We start from the raw sequence: 25079 nt of genomic DNA, 5'->3' as shown, positions 1-25079 counted from the left end.
TTCAGGATACTTCTATTTGAGAATATCAAACTCTTGAATGACGCACATTCTTCTACCAAATATAACACAAAAGATTTTTCAGAAACTACAAGATGGCGAAATTCCAATCTAGCTGAAAAGGAGAAATAAGTAACCTATGTAAATTACATTCTCTACCCTAGTTAAAGACCTCGTTATTTAAGTAATATACTGTGTTTGCATGTGACAACAGTAAAACAGTAAATATTTACTAGATTGGTAATGCAAGGGATTTTGATGCTTTTTAGTGCGAATTTTAACAAAAAGGTACGATGACCTACGTAGTTGTTGGGTAAACTGATTTGAAAACAAATCTACTATACAGATATTGCGTTAACGAAAGATTTCTTTCAATTAGGAAATCTAGCCACCCTGCTATTGTAGATTTGCTTGGGAAAGCGGGTAAGTAAGATTATTTCTTGTAGCTAATTGGAAATTTATCTGCTTTATTTCATTTTGAGCACTGTAAAATAAGTAATTCTCTACATCAATCCTGTAAATAACAAGCTCTGTTTTTACTCTACTCTAACCACCGTTTCTCCCCAAGCTTTACTCTTTCTATTGGGCTTCCTCCATTTACCTCTTCCGTATTTATTTCTAATGTAATGAATATTTGACCTTGTTACTCAAAATGTGTTATTACGTTACAAGTCCTACTTATTGAAATAATGAATTGCGGTACTTCAAGCTGATAAAATTAACATCAAAAAATCGAAATGCTGAAGGGCAAGTAGGAACATTAGTTACGATATGAATGTTTCTATAGGCGAAATTTTGGACACAAGGTCGCGAGACTTATTAGGCATACAGTTCAAATGGCACAGTTGCCCACAAATTATGATACGTTAAGTTTCCTTTACAAATTATTATATCGTTGAATTCTAAGTTTAACGCACTTTCATATAGTATAAACAGGAAGAGACTGAGTCACATACACGTGACGGTGTCCCCATCCAGAACTGAGGTAAGCGATGAACAAAGATGAAAGGAAACTTTCTACACGATTTCTGTCTTGTCTATCACTGGTAAGGAGAAAGCCTCGCTAGCCATCTGTATAATGGAACTCCAAAGCTCGAATCTCAATGCGATAAATCAAAGATTGCGTGCACATTCTCTTTCAGATATCTGTCAACGAAATTAGGCTCAAAGAGGGTAGCGGAAGTGATACACCAATATCACTTATATACTTCCCCCTCTCTTAGGACATGCTCTGAGCTCAAACTTAATGGAATTTATCGATCAGGAGGACTTCCTCCATGCAACCATCATGGATTCCGGAAACATCTCCCACGTGAACCCCTCCTCATGATTTTCTCACGATATCCGAAAAGTCATCGATAATGCTAGTCTAGTTATGTATTATGAGGTACTTTGAAAACTGCTGCATAAATTTTCAGTCGAATCTTGATAAAATTTAAAAGTGAAACAAAGATTGACAAATTGCATTAAATACTCAGAAACGTCAAATTGTGTACTCCACAATACACTCAAAACATAGTATCCTACGATTACAAAATCAATGAGACATCATCAGTCAGGTCTTACAAAATGCAACAATTTGTGGGGATATGAAACGGAATCAGAATGAAATTTTCACTCTGCAGTGGAGTGTGCGGTGATATAGAATTTCCTGCCAGATTAAAACAGTGTGCCAGGCCGCGACTCGAACTCTGGACCTTTGCCTTTCGCAGGCAAGTGCTCTACTAACAGAGCTATGCAAGCACGATTCACGACCCCTCCTCACAGCCTTACTTCTGTCAATACCTCATCTCCTGCCATCTAAACTTCACAGAAGCTCTCCTGAGAAACTTGCTGGACTAGAGGTGCTGGAAGAAAGAATGTAGTGGAGACATGACTTGCCTAAAAAGTGGAACAAGGGGGGGGGGGGGGGGGGTGCGGCCCCACTCTCCATTGTTGCCAGATGTATCCAAGATGGCGGCGATGATGTCATCCAATATAATGGCATGTACACTTGGCAACAGCGCATGATATCATCCAAGATGGCAGTCATGACATCATTCAAGATGGCCGATTTTGGCAGGAAGATAGGTCAATTGGGCTACCTCCACTAACCTAACCACCTCCCCTCCCCCCTCCTCACCCCTACACCAGAATATGGCGGTAAGTTCAAATGCCACCAGGACAATGCAACACACCTCTACTAACGTAAGGAAATGGCGGGAAAATAGGTTAATTGCGCTACCTCCACCTATGTAAGTCATTCGACCAGCACCTCTTCCTAGGGATTGGCGGGAAGTTTGAATTTTGGAGGGAAGATAGGTCAATTGGGCTATATCTACTAACATAAGAAAATGGCAGGAAGGAAAGGGCAATTGGGCTACCTCCTCTAACCGAAGTCATCTGATCACCTCCTCATCCTAGGAAATGGCGGAAAAAGGACTCAACCTGTGCTGGACGTAAGTCTTCATTTTGCATGCACTATTTATTTAAACAATTAGAGGCAGTACCACCATCAAGTGTAGTCACCATGGGGTCCGCAGTCCAACTGACCTAGTACACACTACTGCCAACAGAGGGAGCTGTCGTCCATTCTGTGACTAACCCAAGATGGCTGTCTGGAGGAGAAAATGACTCAGCCTGCACTGGGCTGCCGGAGAGAGGAAGGCGTGTACTTTATTTATTTTGGAACAATTTATTTAGGGATGGATTTTAGATAGTATATTTATCACACTGATACAAAACACACACTCTGACAGGCTTGGGGTCATGCCACACAGTCTACAGACGTTTAAACTACTCATAAATTACTGAAATAACACTCTGCAGACACACAAACTACTCCAAAATTACCGAAATAATTCCAGTACATAGTACAGAGACGTGAAAACTCCTTCTAAATAATGCAGTACACTGACGTGCAGACACGAAATCAACTCATAAACTGTCCAAATAAAGCATAGCACAGTCTACAGACCTGCTCGCAAAATAATGCAACATACACGCAAGCAACATGGACGGGCACCGCCCGCCACCCCCTGTCCACTGGACCACACAGGAGGCTACCAACACGCTCCCAGAAGTCAGGATGCACCGGCAACTGCCAATCCAGGCACAGGTGCCTGTTCAGGTACCTGAAGCATGAGGTGGTGGCATCCCTCTCAAAATATGTGATCACCTAGGCACAGTTGTTGATGTGGCAAGACGGGAGTGAAGACCTGTTTGCACAGTGCAGACGCTCCAAGGGCTTGTGTATGTCAGTGTTGCTGCAAGCCACCGCCAGATGCAGGCCATCGCTATCACGCCACTGCTGCCTACAGCGAGCAGGTGAAAGTTGGGTCTATTTTCGGGTATATGGTTAGAGTTCTTCAAGTGTTATACTGACGTCACAGAACTCCAAGGCGCACTCATGCCAGTCCCATATGAAAGACGCCCTTTGGGAAGCACATGTGTTTACCGCTGCTGACACGATACCTGTGGATACTGACGTCACACAATAGCACAGGGTGCATTGTTCCTAGCGATCCTAACAGGAGATGTGAGCTGTGTCTAATCTTGTGCATGTATTCAGCATGGCTGATGCATCGTGCAAAATATTCATCCTGCTATCAATATATGTATCAGAAACATCAAACGTTCTCACAGCTAAAAGCCTGTGAACGTTCATGAAAAAGCGTTAATCATAAAAGCATTCTTGTTGTTTGGAACGAGAGCATTCTCTAAGCACAGACAGGGGGAAATCAGAACAATTATCCAAACAGAATTCGATGCACTGTCTTAGAGAAAAAAAAATGGCCAGAATTTTCGGTATCCTACAGATACAGTTCTGGAGATGTCCTAATGCCACAGCCGGCCGGAGTGGCCGAGCGGTTAAAGGCGCTACAGTCCGGAACCGCACGACCGTTACGGTCACAGGTTCGAATCCTGCCTCGGGCATGGATGTGTGTGATGTCCTTAGGTTAGTTAGGTTTAAGTAGTTCTAAGTTCTAGGGGACTTATGACCACAGCAGTTGAGTCCCATAGTGCTCAGAGCCATTTGAACCATTTGAGCCTAATGCCACAGTGGCGGATGAATGACGGTGTCCATGCCAGAGATGGATGGTCTGCTTCAACTTGTCTTTGAACACCTGCTTTCTCAGAACTTTCTGTACATACCTTGCCTCCATCTTGTTCAAATCAGTTTGTATATGCTCCTATGTCCCGACACAAAGGATGTCTTTTGAATGAACAGAGCATTATAACTGTATTTTGTACAGATCACCATATTGCACCAACAATTAAATCATGGAAAGTGCCCTATAGATCGTCAAATACAGAAAGACTCTTATTGAACTACACTGCTCTCCCACTGAGGACAGAAGCTTGAATATTAGAGAGCGAAACAGATCTCCAACCCAACAATATATCACCGTGTACAGTGTAGATGTAGTAAACATGCATTTCATATCCTGTGCCATACAAAATCAGTCCTTTTGCATCATTCATACATATACCGCTAAGACAGACAGCACCATATACAGCCCTCGCAGCACTAGATATTTCCCTGTGAGGTCGGCGGTCAGGTGACCAGAGCGCCCTCAGCAGACCGCAGTCACTCTCAGAACTGTACTACAAATTCGGGCTTGTTCCCCCTCGGCAGAAACACTTTACTGTTTCTGGTCCGGACTTGCTTGCTTGCTTTTTCTACACGCATCTCCAGACACTGGGATTACAAGAACACATGTATTTTTGCATGATTTGCCACAATTTTATATGTTTTTCGCTGTACTTCTTGATATCAATCACACAGCAATATCCTACCGATCGCTCGCGCAACATAATTCCCAAGATACAGACTGAAAATTATTTCTCTACAAACCCGAATCTTTAGCTAGGTGGGGCGTCTGTGAAGACATTTACGTGGAAACTCGAAAAAAATAGAGAAACTGATATTCCCACTTGCAAATACCGATGTTGGTAATGTATCAGATTCAAATGTCTAGAGAACTGTCAACCAGGTCTTCCACATGCTAGATCCGCACACCACAATCGATCTTCTCTCGTCTAAATAAAGACGCGAAGTGTGCAGAAGCAGTCAACCAAATAATTTACATGGGAGGTAATAATGGTCCAGCACAAACACACCTCCATATTCAATCTTCTCAAATTTACACACGATCACGAGAGCTATCCAACACATACTTAATATTAGTTTGTTATTCGGTCGTCTAGAGGACAATGCGGTTATGTCACCTATATTCCAACATTCCAACAGGCCTCGCCATTCAGACAGCTCCTACTGTTAATAGGAAACGTGAATCATTCCCGCACAGGTCATTGGTGCTGCATGCCAAGCACGCACAGGTAGAATCATCATCCTAAGAAATCGATCACATATGTGTTTTATCCCTGTACTTACAACTAAATGTCACGATCGCAGTCTCAGTTGAATGACATTCGACGTATGGGAAATACACCCAGTTGATGACTGTGGCTCTGGTAATAGAAATATCAGTACCATTCTTATGACTTGACATACTCTTCCTTTTGCTATCACAGTACTTGATGTTCAAATCCATACCTTCCTTGTGAATGGACATAGTCATTTCCTTTGCACATGTCAGAACACAAACACATACTTTATAAGATTGATGTTCAAGGCGAACCTATCACGCACCCCCCACTACTAAATATAATACTTTGTTAATAACTAATCACTGGCGATACGAAATGATACTGACCGAAAATCAACGATGGGTGAACATGTCTCATAAGTTTTTCTTGCAAGTGCTACCACTGTGTCTTAGAACAAGAGGTTTAATCGTCTTTCAAACCGCCAGATGTTAAAAAAAACCTGATCCCAACAACTATTGTATGTTACTGTCACAAGCAGTCTTGGTCCTACATGTTCACACAAGTATCCATGTTAAAAGCTATATCGGCTTTATAAATCCACGTATGGCATTACCTATGAATCACATGGTGTTTCCAGACAAATACCGAAATGGTGATCGCCTGAGTGTATATTATCAGACCAGCAGTCCGGTTACACGTAGCCCACGATGAAACCTCGTCATAAAATCGCTGAATTTTGAAAGTGATTCTGCTAAGGAACATGGTATGAAACCGGTGTATGCAACCCCCTCACACCGCCGCCGCTAGATATTTCCCCAGTATTTGTAACGTATTCTGTCTCGATACCATGTCAGAGGTTCTGCAATATATCCACTGAGTTATAGGCGATGACTGATTGAGAAGGATCACAAACAGTAGTAGATGCTGTGCTGTTTGAGGTCGTAAGAAATGTACACTAGCTTTTCAGATCTCTAGTGCTACGCTATCCGCAAGAAATGATGTCTATGATTTGGAATCAAGTCGTTCCATTCAACCACATACATGCGTTGGATCCTATGGATAAGTCTTTTAATGATTACAGCCACAAGTGGTTCATAATTCTGGCACTCTCATATCTCGAAACAATTCACCTTTCTCGAACCTATCTGCTACAGTAAAATTCCCCCCTCGTTTTAGGTAGCCCCTGTGCATCCTGCAACTGCCTCTTCAGACTGTGCGCTACCATCCCTGCAGCTTTACGCACGTGATCGTTCGAATATAAGTCAGAACTGAGTAGGGGTCGGAGGAAAACTATATCTACCACCAGCTTTCAAAAAACTCGTGTTTCCCACTCTAGATTGTTGCTCAAATGTCTGAGACCCATAACTGATTGTATTAACAAGGGGTGTTGAACATATGAAAAGAAGGGTAGCATCAATGGTCACAGGTTGGTGTTACACTGAAGAGATTCGCAGAAATGCTTGAACTAGCAGGTACTTCAGGCCAGATGGCAACTATCCCATTACATCCTCTTACAAAGTTGCAAGAGATGGTATTAAGTGACGAATCCTACAAACCACTATGCATCACTCCCATAGGGACTGCGAAGACAGTATTAGACTGATTATCACGCTCATAGAGACATTTAAGTCGTCAGTCTTCCTGTGCTCCATGGAAATGAAAGAAACCCTAATATATTGCACAAACTACGGATTTACACTCCTGGAAATTGAAATAAGAACACCGTGAATTCATTGTCCCAGGAAGGGGAAACTTTATTGACACATTCCTGGGGTCAGATACATCACATGATCACACTGACAGAACCACAGGCACATAGACACAGGCAACAGAGCATGCACAATGTCGGCACTAGTACAGTGTATATCCACCTTTCGCAGCAATGCAGGCTGCTATTCTCCCATGGAGACGATCGTAGAGATGCTGGATGTAGTCCTGTGGAACGGCTTGCCATGCCATTTCCACCTGGCGCCTCAGTTGGACCAGCGTTCGTGCTGGACGTGCAGACCGCGTGAGACGACGCTTCATCCAGCCCCAAACATGCTCAATGGGGGACAGATCCGGAGATCTTGCTGGCCAGGGTAGTTGACTTACACCTTCTAGAGCACGTTGGGTGGCACGGGATACATGCGGACGTGCATTGTCCTGTTGGAACAGCAAGTTCCCTTGCCGGTCTAGGAATGGTAGAACGATGGGTTCGATGACGGTTTGGATGTACCGCGTACTATTCAGTGTCCCCTCGACGATCACCAGTGGTGTACGGCCAGTGTAGGAGATCGCTCCCCACACCATGATGCCGGGTGTTGGCCCTGTGTGCCTCGGTCGTATGCAGTCCTGATTGTGGCGCTCACCTGCACGGCGCCAAACACGCATACGACCATCATTGGCACCAAGGCAGAAGCGACTCTCATCGCTGAAGACGACACGTCTCCATTCGTCCCTCCATTCACGCCTGTCGCGACACCACTGGAGGCGGGCTGCACGATGTTGGGGCGTGAGCGGAAGACGGCCTAACGGTGTGCGGGACCGTAGCCCAGCTTCATGGAGACGGTTGCGAATGGTCCTCGCCGATACCCCAGGAGCAACAGTGTCCCTAATTTGCTGGGAAGTGGCGGTGCGGTCCCCTACGGCACCGCGTAGGATCCTACGGTCTTGGCGTGTATCCGTGCGTCGCTGCGGTCCGGTCCCAGGTCGACGGGCACGTGCACCTTCCGCCGACCACTGGCGACAACATCGATGTACTGTGGAGACCTCACGCCCCACGTGTTGAGCAATTCGGCGGTACGTCCACCCGGCCTCCCGCATGCCCACTATACGCCCTCGCTCAAAGTCCGTCAACTGCACATACGGTTCACGTCCACGCTGTCGCGGCATGCTACCAGTGTTAAAGACTGAGATGGAGCTCCGTATGCCACGGCAAACTGGCTGACACTGACGGCGGCGGTGCACAAATGCTGCGCAGCTAGCGCCATTCGACGGCCAACACCGCGGTTCCTGGTGTGTCCGCTGTGCCGTGCGTGTGATCATTGCTTGTACAGCCCTCTCGCAGTGTCCGGAGCAAGTATGGTGGGTCTGACACACCGGTGTCAATGTGTTCTTTTTTCCATTTCCAGGAGTGTAGATGTAGAGGTGGTATTTGGGAGAGTCTGCATAATCGTCTCCGAATTATTCCCCTATTGTACGCAGTACACAACTGCGTAAAATGTGTTCATTTAGCGTCGTCTTATGCAGATTAAGGGGACCACACCCTCACCATGGAAGACACCCACTTACCGTAACAGGTTCTCCTCCATATTTCGTTATTGGCGCTATACATGATGGCAGGCAAACTTTCCCAGGCATCCATCAGATTGCCACAGACTATAATGTGATTCATCATTCCAGATCAACCGTTTCCAATCATCCACTTCCAGTGGTGTCGCCCTTTGCACTGCCTCAAGCCTCACATGACACTGACAACGGAAATGTATAAGGGGCGTACAAAATGAAACGAGCCGGTGGCATACTTACAGGAACCGGTACCTGTATGTGAAGATAGTATCTGTTCCTGAAAGAACAGATACCATTGATGACCGTGCAGCTACTATAGAATGAAATAATAACTGAAAATGTGTGCCCCAACCGGGACTCAAACCCAGGATCTCCTGCTTACATGGCAGACACTCTATCCATCTGAGCCACCGAGGGCACAGAGGATTGAGTGAATGCAGGGACTTAGCCCTTGCAGCCTTCCCGTGAGACCCACACCGGCAGACTAAGCTGCTGAGTCCATGCAGTCCTCAGTGGCTCAGATGGATAGAGCATCTGCCATGTAAGAAGGAGATCCTGGCTTCGTGTCCCGGTGGGGTACACATTTTCAACTGTCCCCATTGATGTAAATCAACACCTGACGGCAGATAAGGGTGTCGATTTAATTATCATTTCATTCTAGAGAAGCTGTACAGTCATCAATGGTATCTCTTCTTTCGGGAACAGATACTATCTTTATATACTTAAAGGCTACTCAGCCATTGACCTTGTTCTGTGCGAATGCACACGCTTTGCCCGAATTCTTACGGGACTCAGCAGCTTAGTGTGCCACATGTAATGAGTGAAGGGGCAAATATCTATTAGGAACACTATGAATGTACACCACTGGCCATTAAAATTGCAACACCATTGAGTCAAACAGAGCTTGGATGGCGTGTACAGGTACAGCTGCCCATGCAGCTTCAACACGATACCACAATTCATCAAGAGTGACGCGCCAGTTGCTCGGCCATCATTGACCAGACGTTTTCAGTTGGTGAGAGATCTGGAGAATGTGCTGGCCAGGGCAGCAGTCGAACATTTTCTATATCCAGAAAGGCCCATACAGGACCTGCAACATGCGGTCGTGCGTTATCCTGCTGAAATGTAGGGTTTCGCAGGGATCGAATGAAGGGTAGAGCCACGGGTCGTAACACATCTAAAATGTAACGTCCACTGTTCAAAGTGCCATCAATGCGAACAAGAGGTGACCGAGACGTGTAACCAATGGCACCCCATACCATCACACCTGGTGATGCGCCAGTATGATGACGAATACACGCTTCCAATGTGCGTTCACTGTGATAACGCCAAACACGGATGAGACCATCATGATGCTGTAAACAGAACCTAGATTCGTCCGAAAAAATGGCATTTTGCCATTCGTGCACCCAGGTTTGTCATTGAGTACACCATCGCAGGCAATCCTGTCTGTGATGCAGCGTCAAGGGTAACGGCAGCCTTGGTCTCCGAGCTGATACTCCATGCTGCTGCAAACGTCGTCGAACTGTTCGTGCAGATGGTTGTTGTCTTACAAACGTCCCCATCTGTTGACTCAGGGATCGAGATGTGGGTGCACGATCCATTACAGCCATGCAGATAAGATGCCTGTCATCTCGACCGCTAGTGATACGAGGCCGTTGGGATCCAGCACAGCGTTCCGTATTACCCTCTTGAACCCACCGATTCCATATCCTGCTAACAGTCATTGGATCTCTAACAACGCGAGCAGCAACATCTCGATACGATAAACCGCAATCGCGGTGGGCTACAATCCGACCTTTATGAAAGTCGGAAACGTGATGGTACGCATTTCTCCTCCTTACACGAGGCATCACAACAACGTTTCACCAGGTCAACTGCTGTTTGTGTATGAGAAGAAATCGGTTGGAAACTTTCCTCATGTCAGCACGTTGTAGGTGTCGCCACCGGCGCCAACCTTGTGTGAATGCTCTGAAAAGCTAATCATTTGCATATCACAGTATCTTCTTTCTGTCGGTTAAATTTTGCGTCTGTAGCACGTCATCTTCGTGGTGTAGCAGTTTTAATGGCTAATAGTGTAGGTTGTGGACAGTTGGGAATATGGGTCTCACGGGAAGCGTGCAAGGGATAAATCCCCGCAGTCGCTCTGTCCTCTGTGTGCTATGTAGCACAGATGGATAGTGCATATGCCATGTAAGTGGGAGATCCTGGGTTCGAGTCCCAGTTGGGGCATACTTTTTTAACTGTCCCCACTACACCTGTCGGCAGCTTAAGGTTTTCGACTTAATTATCGTTTCACTTTAGTTCCTGTATGTTAGAAGTCTTGATCCTGGCTGTTGAGACACTTGTCCCACAGTGAAAATGGCTGTCTCATAAAATTCCCGTGGCTGCGATGTTAACCAGTTCTTCACGTACAGCTGGACGTCGTCGTCCGCACGAGTGCAGGGATGGTTATGCTGACGTTCTTCTTTGACCAAGATTCACTTCGTGCAGCACGGGACAACAGTGAATTCCCAGCGTTACTCTCAAACCTTGACCACCCTTCGCCAAGCGATCAAATCAAAACGACCAGGCTATTTCACCCGTGGGGTCGTTTTGCTCCATGACAATGCAAAGCCTCATACGGCCGCAACAGTCACGGAATTCCTGCAGAAATTCAAATGGGAGGTTCTTGGCCACCCACTATACAGTTCAGACCTCTCTCCCTGTGATTACACCATTTTTGGTCCCCTTAAAAAGGCTCTGAGGGGCAAACGATTCACGTCGGACGACGACGTCCAGCTGTACGTGCGGAACTGGTTAACATCGCAGCCACGGGAATTTTATGAGACAGCCATTCACCGCCTCGTGTCACAGTGGGACAAGTGTCTCAACAGCTAGGGTCAAGATTTCTAACATACAGGTACTGGTTTCTGTAATTGTGCCTCCAGCTCGTTTCTTGTTGAAGGCCCCTTATATGTCTTATGAGGAGCTGCTCGATAATTTTAGCCCATTATTTTTAACTACCTAAGTACAGTGATTGTGACAGCTGAACCGATGGAAGCACCCTGGAACTCAAGAGTGATTCCTTCCGCTGGTTTCATGCTATTTTTTGGAACCACCCTTCACAGTGCTCGACGGTCCGTGTCCGTCAGTACACGAGGTCTGCCTAGTCTTTGTTCAGCTGGTGCTTCGCGATTCCGCTTCACGATCACATCAGCAACAGTCGACTTTGGTAGCTTCAGAGGGCTTGAAATGTCCCTGATGGATTTGTCACTCAGGTGACATCCACATTCGTAGTCACTGAGTTCTCCTGGCCGACCCATTCTGTTGTTACTGCTTCTCTACTGACCGTACCTCCCCACATTCTTTTGTACTAGCAGGTCCGCCAGGCGTGACATATAGTGGTAAATTTGGTATCAGATAGGGACGTCCAGATACGGTTGATCAAATAGTATATCTTTTAGGAGCTTTCAGTGAGTAATGCAACACATTTTTCCTGAAAGTGGGGTGGTTTTATTCAGTATTGCAATACAGCACATTATTCCTAAGTCTTTTGTCTACAAAATCCTGTTTTTCAACATAAGCTCCGTTCAACGCCACCTTACTGGGGGGAGCCTGTATGCCCACATGGTCCCATCGTATTGGTCGACGTGGGAGCCAAAGTCTTGCTTCTTCAGTTCTCTCACTGTACCTTCTTGTTGACTTCCAGTTGATTGTTGGTGTTGTTGATGCTATGGCCAAGTTTCGTGGGGTCGACCCCTGCCAACTCGCCCCACCCCAACGTACTGCTTACTGCGGGGTGCATCCTTCATTGAGCCATAAACATGGAAGTCGGAAGGTGCGAGATCCAGACTGTAGGGTTGATGAGAAGAACAGTCCAATGAAATTTTGTGAGCTCCTCTCGTTGGCATGGAAAAGAGGAAATTCGTTTGCATTTTTCTGGCAACGAAGACGGCGAAGTCGTTTCTCCAGTTTCTTGAGGGCAGCACTATATGCTTGAAGAGTTGATCGCTGCACCATGGGAGGACATCATACAGAATAATTCCTTCAGTTCCAGAAGACCGTGGCCATTTCTTTACAGCTGATGGTGCGGCTTTGAACTTTTTCTTCAGAGGAGAGATGGTGTGGCACCACCCCATGAGCTGCCGTTTTGTTTCCGGTTAGAAGTGACAAACGCATGTTTACTCGCCTCTATCCGGCCCAATAGCTTAACGGTCAGCGCGTTGGAATGCCACACACGGGGGCCCAGGTTCGATTCTCGGCTGGGGAGGGAGATTTTCTCCCCTCAGGGACTGGGTGTTGTGCTGTCAGCATCATCATTTCATCCCCACTGTCGACGCGCAAGTCGCCCAATGTGGCGTCGCATTCAATAAGGCTTGCACTTGGCGGCCGAACTTCCCATCTGGGACCTGCCGGCCAACGTCGCCATATGCTCATTTCCATTTTACTTCCCTCTGACGATGATCGACAAAAAATTGTCACAACCAGCGTCATAACGCGCCAGCAACTCCGCACGGTTGATCCTTCGTTGCTTTTAATGGTCTTCTGTTAGGCAGCGAGGAAACCAGCGGATACACACATTTGCGTACTCCAACTGGTGGAAGACTGTTTCAGTAATACCAACAGAAACATCTAGGAGTGCAGCGAGGTTTCTGATTATGTTTCATCCGTCAGCTCGAATGAGAGTGTCCGCAATTTTCAATGTTCATAGCTCTGTGAGGCAGGCCACCGCGCGGGAGATCGGCCAAGTGTGCGCGACCTCGTTGCGATGATGACTGACGTCTCGACCAACGACTCACCGTGTTTTTGTTTACCTCCAGGTCTCTGTAGACATTCTGCAAGAGTCTATGAATATCTGCGATGCTATGGTTATCTGTCAACAGAAACTCAATAACAGCTCTCTGGTCGGCCGGTGTGGCCGGGAGGTTCTAGGCACTTCAGTCCGGAACCGCGCTGCTGCTACGGTCGCAGGTTCGAATCCTGCCTCGGGCATGGATGTGTGTGATGTCCTTAGGTTAGTTTAAGTAGTTCTAAGTTCTAGGGGACTGATGACCTTAGATGTTAAGTCCCATAGTGCTCAGAGGCCATTTGAACCATTTGAACAGCTCTCTGCTTGGAACTCACCTCCTTTACAGAAGCCACGATGTCCCAAAGAATTCCGCATTATTTCAACCGAAATTTTCCGAGAAAAAAAGGTGTTGCTGTACTTATTGAGCGCCTCTCGTAGTTAACAATGCATCGTCTATGACGACAGCGCTCCAAGCAGGTAGGATGCTGGAGACATTCTCTTTGCTAAATAGTAGGTGTGTGGATGTGTGTGTGTTGACAGATGGTGCAATTCTACTTGGCCAGACCCAAAGTGGACGCGCTACTGCGGGAGCTGAGCGGGGAGGTGCTGCTTCACGCGGAGGACCTCAGCGAGGGCACTGAGGATGTCTTCCGGTGAGTCTCGCTGTCCGGCGCTGCGCCTCACCTTTGCCTGCCGAGGAGTTCCTCCAAAGGGATTTCTTCGCTTTTCTTCAAATTTATAACATTTGGATCTGTGTCGGTAATAAACCTCCTAAAGCAGAACGACGCAATTCTCAAAAAACTCACACAAAATCGCCTTTGAAGATTAGAAGATATCCAAATGCTGTTAAGTACGAAACAATTCGAACTAAATGACATAGTCGCTCATAGCTGTGTGACGGGGTCAAATCGCGGCTCGGTCTTTGGACCCTCCTACAGATTGCACATGTGGTGATTGAACGACGTCCACGCTAACGCTCCTATTTCTCGAATTACTTCCATGAGGTGTGCCTGGCGCGGTTAGCCCGACTGCTGTCGAAGGTCACTTCTGCCACTCTCTCCGTTACCTTCTACTGCTGTGATACATGATGGAATTTCACGATCGTAACTATCTCCTTCCATGACTGTCCGTTCTTGTCGGCTTCCGGTTGGAGACGCTATGGCCAGGTATCGTGTAGTCGACTCCTGCCAATTCCGCCCCCCTCCCTCCCCTCCACACCCCTCGCCACGCCCTGTCACCAAGCCGTAGGCGCTGCCCCGCATGCGTTCATCTCCCATCATTCCTATCTTCCGTCCGCTTACAAGGAACGGTCAGTTTTCCCCCTTTACATTTTCTGACGTTTTCTGCTGACTTGCTGTGTTTTTTGGAGATAAAGTTTACGCTTGTGTTTTTGTATCAGAAAAGGACGTTTAGATGTGGGACGGAGGACCTGTGTTTGACTCGTAGTTGCATTCTGCAGCTTTTTTATTAATATATTTTTTCATAAGGACAGCGATCAGGAAAAAGAAGTATCGTAAACATTCAAGCAAAAGGTAGCAGGTTCACATCTATCTAACTCCAATTCTCTTTTTTCCATTCTTGTTTTCTAAGACATTCTGGGTCTTTGTTATTAATTTAATAAAAGTATTATCGGCAAGAGTCGATGTTATTTATTATAAGTAATATGTATGCTGCAATTCTTAATATGACTGCTAGTCTACGTCAGAAAGTAGACGAAGGCCACACACTGGGAAAAAGGTGGGTAGCGTACAAGTCTTGTAATTGTATGCCAATGATTCGAATCTTTCCTGCAACAAACTTTTCTCACTTTTATTTCAGTTTCATATTTACTAACAAATGGAAATGGAAAATAATATATTGAAACTTAACATTTAATTAAAAATTCCATCTTTTTATTTTTAGTTACTACTATATTCTCGAGTCAGAAACATACAAATATACAGTAGCCATACACACATATATACATACAAATTGTATTTATATTATATGTGCCCAGTACTTTTCAACCTCCAGGGCGCTTGGAGTGGCTTGCAGGCGGTGGTGGTGGTTTTTGGGGGAAGGAGACCAGACAGCGAGGTCATCGGTCTCATCGGATTAGGGAAGGACGGGGAAGGAAGTCGGCCGTGCCCTTTGAAAGGAACCATCCCGGCATTTGCCTGGAGCGATTTAGGGAAATCACGGAAAACCTAAATCAGGATGGCCGGACGCGGGATTGAACCGTCGTCCTCCCGAATGCGAGTCCAGTGTCTAACCACTGCGCCACCTCGCTCGGTAGGCTTGCAGGAGATCATTCTTCGTGCAGGGTATAGGACACAAAGGGCACTGAAGCATGTGGCTTGAGATTTGTCCTTGTCCACAATCACAGAACGTATCTTCTGTTATGAAGCCCCCATCTCTTCAGGTTTTGTCTGGATCGTTCAACTCCTGATCGTAATCTGTTACCGAGCGAGGTGGCGCAGTGGTTAGACACTGGACTCACATTCGGGAGGACGACGGTTCAATCCCGGGTCCGGCCATCCTGATTTAGGTTTTCCGTGATTTCCCTAAATCACTCCAGGCAAATGCCGGGATGGTTCCTCTGAAAGGGCACGGCCGACTTCCTTCCCCATTCTTCCCTAATCCGATGAGACCGATGACCACGCTGTCTGGTCTCCTTCCCCAAACAACGACCCAACCAACCGTAATCTGTTTACAGATTTCCACACCATCCAGATTTCATTGTGTCGAGATGGTAGTTCTTCAGCTCCTGGCATCCATCCGCGCAGGTGAGGCGTCAACTTCTTCCGTAACTCCAGCCTTGCCTTCTCTGGTGAAATGGTGAGCTTCTCGGATGTTCTCAGGAAGCTCTTTCGCGAGCTCAGCCGTTGCTGTGGTGGATTATGTCCGTGCAGTGGATGGGCACTGTTCTGTTCCACTTTCAGTCTCTGCTTGTTGGCAGCCACTGCAGCCACTGCTCAGGTCCTAAACAACCTCTGATCAACCTGTAGGTTTCCCTGAGAGCAGTGTCTACTTGTCTGGCGTGAGATGGCCTGTACCAGACTGGGGAAGCATATTCGGCAGTAGAAAAGCACAGTGCCGTTGCAGAAGAGCGAATAGTTTGTGGATATGAGCCCCACTCGTCTACATCTACATCCATACTCCGCAAGTCACCTGACGGTGTGTGACGGAGGGTACCTTGAGTACCTCTATCGGTTCTCCCTTCTATTCCAATCTCGTGTTGTTCGTGGAAAGAAAGATTGTCGGTATGCCTCTGTATGGGCTCTAATCTCTCTGATTTTATCCTCATGGTCTCTTCGCGAGATATACTTAGGAGGAGCAATATACTGCTTGACTCCTCGGTGAAGGTATGTTCTCGAAACTTCAACAAAAGCCCATACCGAGCTACTGAGCGTCTCTCCTGCAGAGTTTTCCACTGGAGTTTATCTGTCATCTTCGTAACGCTTTCGCGATTACTAAATGATCCTGTAACGAAGCGCGCTGCTCTCTGTTGGATCTTCTCTATCTCTTCTATCAAACCTATCTTGTACGGATCCCACACTGGTGAGCAATATTCAAGCAGTGGGCGAACAAGTGTACTGTAACCTACTTCCTTTGTTTTCGGATTGCATTTCCTAAGGATTCTTCCAATGAATCTCAGTCCGGGATCCGCTTTATCGACGATCAACTTTATATGAGCACTCCATTTTAAATCACTCCTAATGCCTACTCTCAGATAATTCAAGGAATTAACTGCTTCCAGTTGCTGACCTGCTATATTGTAGCTAAATGATAAAGGATCTTTCTTTCTGTGTATTCGCAGTAAATTACACTTGTCTGCATTGAGATTCAATTGCCACTCCCTGCACCATGCGTCAATTCGTTGCAGGTCCTCCTGCATTTCAGTACAATTTTCCATTCTTACAACTTCTCGATATGTGTCACAGCATCATTCGCAAAAAGCCTCAGTGAACTTCAGATGTTGTCCATAAGGTCATTTATGTATACTATGAATAGCAACGGTCCTACGATACTCCCCTGCGGCACACCTGAAATCACTCTTACTTTGAAAGACTCCTCTCCATTGAGAATGACATGCTGCGTTGTGTTATCTAGGGACTCTTCAATCCAATCACACAATTGGTCTGATGGTCCATATGCTCTTACTTTGTTCATTAAACGACTGTGGGGAACTGTATCGAACGCCTTACGGAAGTCAAGAAACACGGCATTTACCTGGGAACCCCGCTAGTTTGCGAATTAGGTTGTTTCGAGTGGAGATTTTCATTTTGGTGTTCTTGCAGTGAGTTTTGAATGTCAGAGTTCTGTCGAGAGTGACTCCCAAATATTTAGGGGCGTGATGATGCTGCAATTGGATGCCTGACCATCAACATGTAGCTCAAGATTAGCTTCCCTGTTCCTAGAATGAAAGGCACACACTTGTGTCTTCGAAGGGTTTGGTCTGAGTTGGTTCCGATTGTAGTGACTTGACAATGTTCTAAGTGCAGTTGTTAGGTTTCTTTCCACTGTTTCAAAGCATGAGGTCTGCGTAGCAAGGGCTAAGTCATCTGCATATAAGAATCTCCTTGTGCCCGGGGTCAATGGCTGGTCGTTGGTATAAATGTTGAAGAGAAGTAGAGCCAAGACGCTTCCCTGAGATACACCATTTTTCTGCTCTCTCCAGCGGCTGCGTTGTCCTTAGTTACTAATCACATTACAAGAAACTGAAATTGCTACAAAAATACGAAACACAAAGTAGAAAATGAAATACTTTTTGTTTGCAGGTATGGAAAGTATTATTGATTTAGGCTATATATTTTTTTCATTTAACAATAAGACATATCGTATGTCTGCACCAAATTTTAATCTATTTTCATACGAAAAATAACAAAAAAATTTTAAAAAATGTCAATTTTGTTAAAATTTTTTGATAGAGTATTTGTCGCTTAATATTTTCATTTGATAATAAATACAGAATATAATTGACAAGGCAGAAAAACGAGGGAACTGGTGAGATTGGTACCGTTGATATCTTGGTTCCAAGATTTTCACACTACGCACTACCAATGAGATTGGAAGAAAGACTTTATGATTACTAGATGTTTACGTTAAGCTCTCAGCTACCGGAAAATGCACTCAGTCACCGGCCAAAATATCAACTGTGTCGAAATGATTTAAAATAAATTTTCTGATCTTGAAAGACAATTTAATTAAAGAATTGTGTCGTAGTGCTTTATGTAACTGATACCCAGGCGTCGAGCTTGAAATCCTATAAGTATGAAAAAAATTGAAGAAGGCAGAGCAGCTGTAAGGTTATCCGTTTAGTTTAGCTCCTTGGCTAACAATCTTAGTTTACTTAGGCTTAATTTAGTTCCAAGGTCTCTCACTGTAACACGGAACGAGTCAGTCTCAAAACTACAGTGCACCCCCTATAAGTATAAGACATGATTACGTAATGACCATTCTCATGACAGTTTCTATACATTCATTTTCTGATTGCAATACGGACAGCAGATGTATATTTATGTGCAGTAATGGTAATCCCTTAAGCTATGCGTTTTAGTTTTTCGCCGGCCGCTGTGGTCAAGCGGTTCTAGGCGCTTCAGTCCGGAGCTGCGCGCCTGCTACGGTCGCAGGTTCGAATCCTGCCTCGGGAATGGATGTGTGTGATGTCCTTAGGTTAGTTAAGTTTAAGTAGTTCTAAGTCTAGAGGACTGATGACCTCAGATGTTATGTCCCATATTGCTTAGAGCCATTTGAACCTTTTTTTACTTTTTCCTTATTTACGAGCGATTTCGATGATACCTTCACTATCTTCATGGCCCTTTACAATTCATATTGATTACGTATTCAGTGGGAGAACACCGTCATACATCTAGTAAAAGGTCCCTGCCATCGATGTCCTCGAAACTTTCGTCTGCGGAGTACGGCTATACCATACAGTGGTTCATACTTTTATTAAGTTCAGTCTCTCTCTCTCTCTCTCTCTCTCTCTCTCTCTCTCACACACACACTCACACGCACATACACACACGCACACACAAACACACACACACACACACACACACAGACACCAGTTCATCACACATTCAGGAATTCTATGAAGTAAAAGGAGTTGTCACGTAGACATGGTTTCAGTTTGCGTTTTTTAATTAATTATTAATTAAAGTTAATTTTATTATTTGTTAACTTATTTATTCACTTCTTTCTATGCCAGACTAAGACTGAGTCGTGAATAATCACGTTCTTTCTTCTTCCGTTATCATATTTAAGAATGATACTGTTGTTTTTGAAAGTGTGATTATTCGTTGACAAACTTCCTAGTGGAGTAAATGTACTGGTGATGCTGTTAACAGTATGTTGAACTGTTTAAAGAGCAGTTTGGATAGGATTTCACAGTGAACTCTAAATATTATCCTTGTTATTGTTTACTCGGTGACGACGTACCTCAGTACGGTACCCACATTAGTGAATGAAAAGTGGAAAAGCAAGTCAACGTTTTCACATTTTCATCCAAAATAATCTGATATTATTCGTGATGCAAGAGATGCAGAGTTTAGACATTTAAGAAAATATCTAACGCATGACTTCAAGTTCCTATCAATATGTACATCGAAGAATTTAGAGCCGCTCTGGGTAGTCGCGAGGTCTGGGGCGCCTTGTCACGGTTCGCGCGGCTCCTCCCGTCGGAGGTTCGAGTTGTCCCTCGGGCATGGGTTTGTGTGTTGTCCTTAGCGTAAGTTAATTTAAGTTAGATTAAGTAGTTTGGTCCCATAGTACCGTACCACAAGAATTACGAATATTCTGTTTCATTTACTGATTTATACTCAAATTTCTTTTGTATTAGTATGGTTAGGCATCGTGCGCACACAGCTAATAACCGGCAAAATGTCCATACTTTTCTCTAGCACATACATACAGGGTGTTTATAAATGAATATCGGGGTTTTAACGCTTTATAATATTTATTAGATGAAACTTACAGTTATAAATGTTATGTCAAATGAAAGAGCAACTCGAACAGTTTTACCAAGAACCGTATAAATGTTCAGTGTGAGCACGATTTGTCACACGGCACATATTCACTGTACCCAAGCGCTGGATAGGCCTCAAGGGGCCCAATGACAGGGCTTGCTTTGCATGGCCTCTACGTTCACCTGACCTAACGCCATGCGATTTTTTCCTTTAGGGCTTCATCACGGATCGAGTGTACGTGCCTCCACTACCAGCAGACCTCCCCGAATTAAGAAATCGGATTGAAGCAGCTGTTGCTACAATCACTGAAGACACACTTATCAACGTTTGGGAAGAACTCGGCTATAGACTTGATGTGTGCCGTGCGACAAATGGTGCTCACATTGAACATTTATAAGGTTCTTAGTAAAACTGTTTGAGTTACTCTTTCATTTGACATATCATTTGTAACTGTAAGTTTAATACAATAAATATTATAAAGCGTTAAAACCCCGATATTCATTTATAAACACCCTGTACAATGATATTTTGAATAGCGGTGACAAACTACAGAATGTGATCACTAAAAATGACCAAAACAAACGAAAGATCAGCTGTGGAAGAAGCGTTCAGTGAATTCAAGAGGATGATCTTATCCGCTGAGTTGGCAGAAGAGCTTCGGTGCATCGTACGAAGGCGTTCTGAAAAGTAATGCCTCCGAATATGTTAAAACTCTTAAAGCTTTTTAAATAAAAGAAAACATTATTAATATTCTGCATCTTTATTATTCATGTTTACAAGTTTATTTCTCAATATAGTCGTCCTGGCGACGCATGTCCCCCAAGTAGTGGCCATTTTTTTATATCGTCACTGTAGAATGCTTGATGGAGTCACAACATCATCTCTGCTTGCACCGCTTCATCACTATCAAAGTGAAGTCCTCGAAAGCGTTCTATAAGTTTTGGAAACTGATCGATGACAGTGAACTCAAGGCGTCGGATTGTTGGAGATGTCGCAGCGCTCATGTGTGGTATGGCGTAATCCAAGCTGAAGGGGAGGGTACTCGATGTGTGGGCGAATTCTTCGAATTCGAAACTCGATTACAGCACGCTGTTTCTCACGCACGTTACACACTGCCATGTTAGAGACTCTCTAGCGGCAGCGGGCTGCAGATGTGTAGGCATGAAGAATAAAGATGTAGAATGTTAATAACGTTTGTTTTATTTAAAAAGCTTTAATAACTTTCACTTGAAAAATTTGGAGGCATTACTTTCCAGCGGGCCTTATAAAATCAGGAAATGGAACGATGTTGTCTGTTCAGATTTACGTTGAACGAGAAGACAGATAAAACTAAGGCCGAAGTGCTGCATCATGTATTCCGAAACTACTTCATTAAAAAGAATCACCAGTAGTAGCGACTTATACCATCGTTTGAAAGCAAAATTTACAGATATAAAAGCATGTCCGTGTGAACTAAAAAACAACTAGAATTACCTGACAGAGAAAAGGCCACACACACTCCAGGAATGCCCATTAGATTTTTGTAAATTAAGTACGTATTTGGAGTAACTGGCCCCTTGTATGCTTCAGCATACCGAAGGTCGCTGAAAGAAGTCATGTGACTGGAAAATGGCGCGCAGAACTAAAGATATAGCTCATTGACGTGAATTGCTTGTAGAGTTGTGGAACATACATTGAGCTCGCATATGAACACTTACCTGGAAATTGAAGAACTCCCATGTAGGAATCAATGTGGTTTCCAATAAAACCAATCGTATGAAACCCAGCTTGCTCACTTTCGCACTGTTGTCTAGTAAACCAAATTCGTGCTGAAAATACGAAAAGATAAGCGACTGGATTGAAGATTTCCTAACTAAAAGAACTTAGTATATCATTCTCAACAGAAAGAAGTCATGTGCAGCGAAGTAACATCCAGTGTACCTCAAGGAATTATTGTAAGTCCGCTGTTGTTACTCTCCACTTTTTTCTTATATAGTATCTCTAACTACCCTTAATACTAAAATTCATCAGCCAGTCATATTTTATTTTATTTTATTATTTATTTATTTATTTAACCTGGTCAGATTAGGGCCATCAGGCCCTCTCTTACATCGGACCAGTGTTCCACACATGCAGCATTTCACACATCAGAGTTACATCATGACAATAGTTTAAATAAGAAAATTAGATTACTCTAGTGACAATATGAATATAGAGTAGTGACTAAGACCTAATAAAGTAAATGCGGCAGTCTTTTTAAAGCAGGTGCTATGCATACAGATTATGATAAAAGCAATAATAATAACAATAAACAAAAATTAAAAAATAATGATAAATACGACTAAGACCTAATAAAGTAAATTCTGGCAGTAGTTTTACAACAGGTGCTATACATACAGATTATGATAAAAGCAATAATAATAACAGTAAAAAAATCAATTAATAACGATAAACATGAGAAAAATTGGCAATAGTAATGAAGATTTGTGCAGATGTACATTAATATCTTGGTGTGTAAAGTAGATGTTTATTAGTATAGCGAGTTTTGGGGAAGGGAGATTTAAGGAGGGGGAAAGAGGGAAGTAATGACTACCTTCTCAATTCTCCGCTGTTGTTCGTGAATGTATTGCTTTAAAAATGTTTTCACCACACTCATGTCTTCCACAGTTCGTCCTTTCTGAATCGGAAGCCGTTTTTTCTAAGTAAGCTTCCTCTACACTGTTGAAAGTAGCCGGCCGTTGTGACCGTGCGGTTCTAGGCGCTTCAGTCCGGAACCGCGTGACTGCAACGGTCGCAGGTTCGAATCCTGCCTCGGGCATGGATGTTTGTGATGTTCTTAGGTTAATTAGGTTTAATTAGTTCTAAGTTGAAAGTAGTTTTCATGATACGGGGTCTCCTTAGTCTGACTCCTCTATCAAATCTGAAATTCCTGGTAATCTGGCGAATTTTGTTCCAAGATATAGCAATGTTGTACATATTCTGCAGTATATTCACGTTTAATTAGTGCCTTGTTGTGTAAGAGCCTTTGGTACAGGTTTTGTAGAAACTGAATCAAGAGGCTTCCCGAAATCTGTGAATCTTAGGCAAAATAATAATTTGTGTTCAATACCCATTGCAAGTGGTCCATGTGCTCCATACACTTATAAAGGCAACTCGTCCCTTTGCCTGGTTGAATTTCAAAGCTTTTGCTCCTTATCTTACCATACATTTACTGGATTAAGCCCTGAATATCTTGGCACTGTATCACATAGGATGCGGTACAGCTGATGGCGTCAATGGGGGACATTACGCTCGATGATCCTCTTGGTACCAGGAAGGAAGAATTTCATTTTTAATTTTAAGGGCTTCTCCACTGTTCAGCAGTTTTTCTGTATTCCCATTCGCCAGCCTTCACGATCATGGCAGTCTTTCTCTTTCAGATCTCTCTTCCTTATCAATGTAATTACTCCCGCTCTCCATATTAGTCTCGGCCGTCCACACATCCTCCTTCCTGGCGACGACCATTCCAGGATTGCTTTTGGCCATCGTCCTTGCTCCATTTTCCGTAGCCAAGGCCATACCACTGAAGAGCTCTGTTCTCAATTTTTTTCGCTGCTGGTTGTTCCATATTCATTGTCAGCCTAATTTACTCATTTCTTCTCTATCCTGTTCTACGTATCCTGGCTCCATCCATCTCTGCTGCCCGTACTCTGCTTCTTTGCCGCTCCCCCACGGTCCAGCCTTCTGCACCGTATGTAAGTATACTTTCCACTATTGTTTGCACAATCCCCTTCTTTGTTTCTTTTGATACTTCCTGGTTCCACACAACTCATTTAGCATTTTAATTGCTCCTCTTGGCTGCTGTATCCTGCATTCCACATTACTTCATAGCTTTCCGAGCTAAGTATTTAAACTGATTTCCATCTCTTTCCACTATCAGATGTTACGGTTTTGATCATATTTATTCTAAGCCCGCCTAGTTCAAGTGCTTCCATTAACTTCTTTTTCATAAATTTGACATCCTCTCTACTTCATGATATCAGCACTTGATCATCGGCAAATAGTAATGGTGAATAGTATCACGCTGGAAAGGAATTCCCATACCTTCGCAAAACTGATTCCACTGTTCCAATATATACTGCATATATATTTTAAACAGGGTCGGCGACATACTGCAGCCCAATCTAAGTCCTTTCGATGTTTGGAATGTCTCACTCAGCTTTCTCCCTACTTGCACTGCTGAGTACGATTGGTGGTATATTCTACGAATCAGAGATATTTGTTGTGCTTCTACACCTATATACTCCATGGCTTCCCATGGTGTGGTGATGGGAGCGGAATCATGTGCTTTTCTAAACCTAAAAATATAAACTGTACTCGCTGACCCTTAAAATAAGAGCACTCCATCTTCAGGCCAGAAGTGGCCCATCGGGACCATCCGACCGCCGTGTCACCCTCATATGAGGATGAGGATAGGAATGGCATGTGGTCAGCACACCTCTCTCCTGGTCGTTATGATAGTTTTCTGTGATCGCAGCAGCTACTATTTGGTCGAGTTGCTCCTCAATTGGCATCACAAGGCTGAGTGCACACCGAAGAATGGCAACAGAGCATGGCGGCCCGGGCGGCCACCCATCCAACTACTGGCCATGCCCGACAGCGTTTAACTTTGGTGATCTGACAGGAACCGGTGTATCCACTGCGGCAAGGCTGTTGGACCCTTGGAATAAGCCTTCTCACTTATTTGTCTAAGGCTAGACTTATCATCTCTACAAGATCACTCAACTGTGAAACCTGCTTCTCCGTCTTGTATCTTTCCC

General features: G+C 44.4%; 1 protein-coding gene across 1 annotated transcript in view; it reads left to right on the top strand.

The window, feature by feature from the left end:
• LOC126482147 (odorant receptor Or2-like) overlaps positions 1–25079 on the top strand; it is a 163000-nt gene that overhangs the window by 24869 nt on the left and 113052 nt on the right. The window contains exon 3 of the mRNA XM_050106123.1: positions 13892–14004. Within this exon, the coding sequence (XP_049962080.1) occupies positions 13892–14004 (113 nt within the window). The remainder of the gene's footprint in view (positions 1–13891; positions 14005–25079) is intronic.

Source organism: Schistocerca serialis, chromosome 5 (genome assembly GCF_023864345.2).
Source record: "Schistocerca serialis cubense isolate TAMUIC-IGC-003099 chromosome 5, iqSchSeri2.2, whole genome shotgun sequence".
NCBI classification, from domain to species: domain Eukaryota; kingdom Metazoa; phylum Arthropoda; class Insecta; order Orthoptera; family Acrididae; genus Schistocerca; species Schistocerca serialis.
The sequence above is the reverse complement of the archived record's forward strand: the minus strand, read 5'-3'. Positions and strand labels throughout refer to the sequence as shown.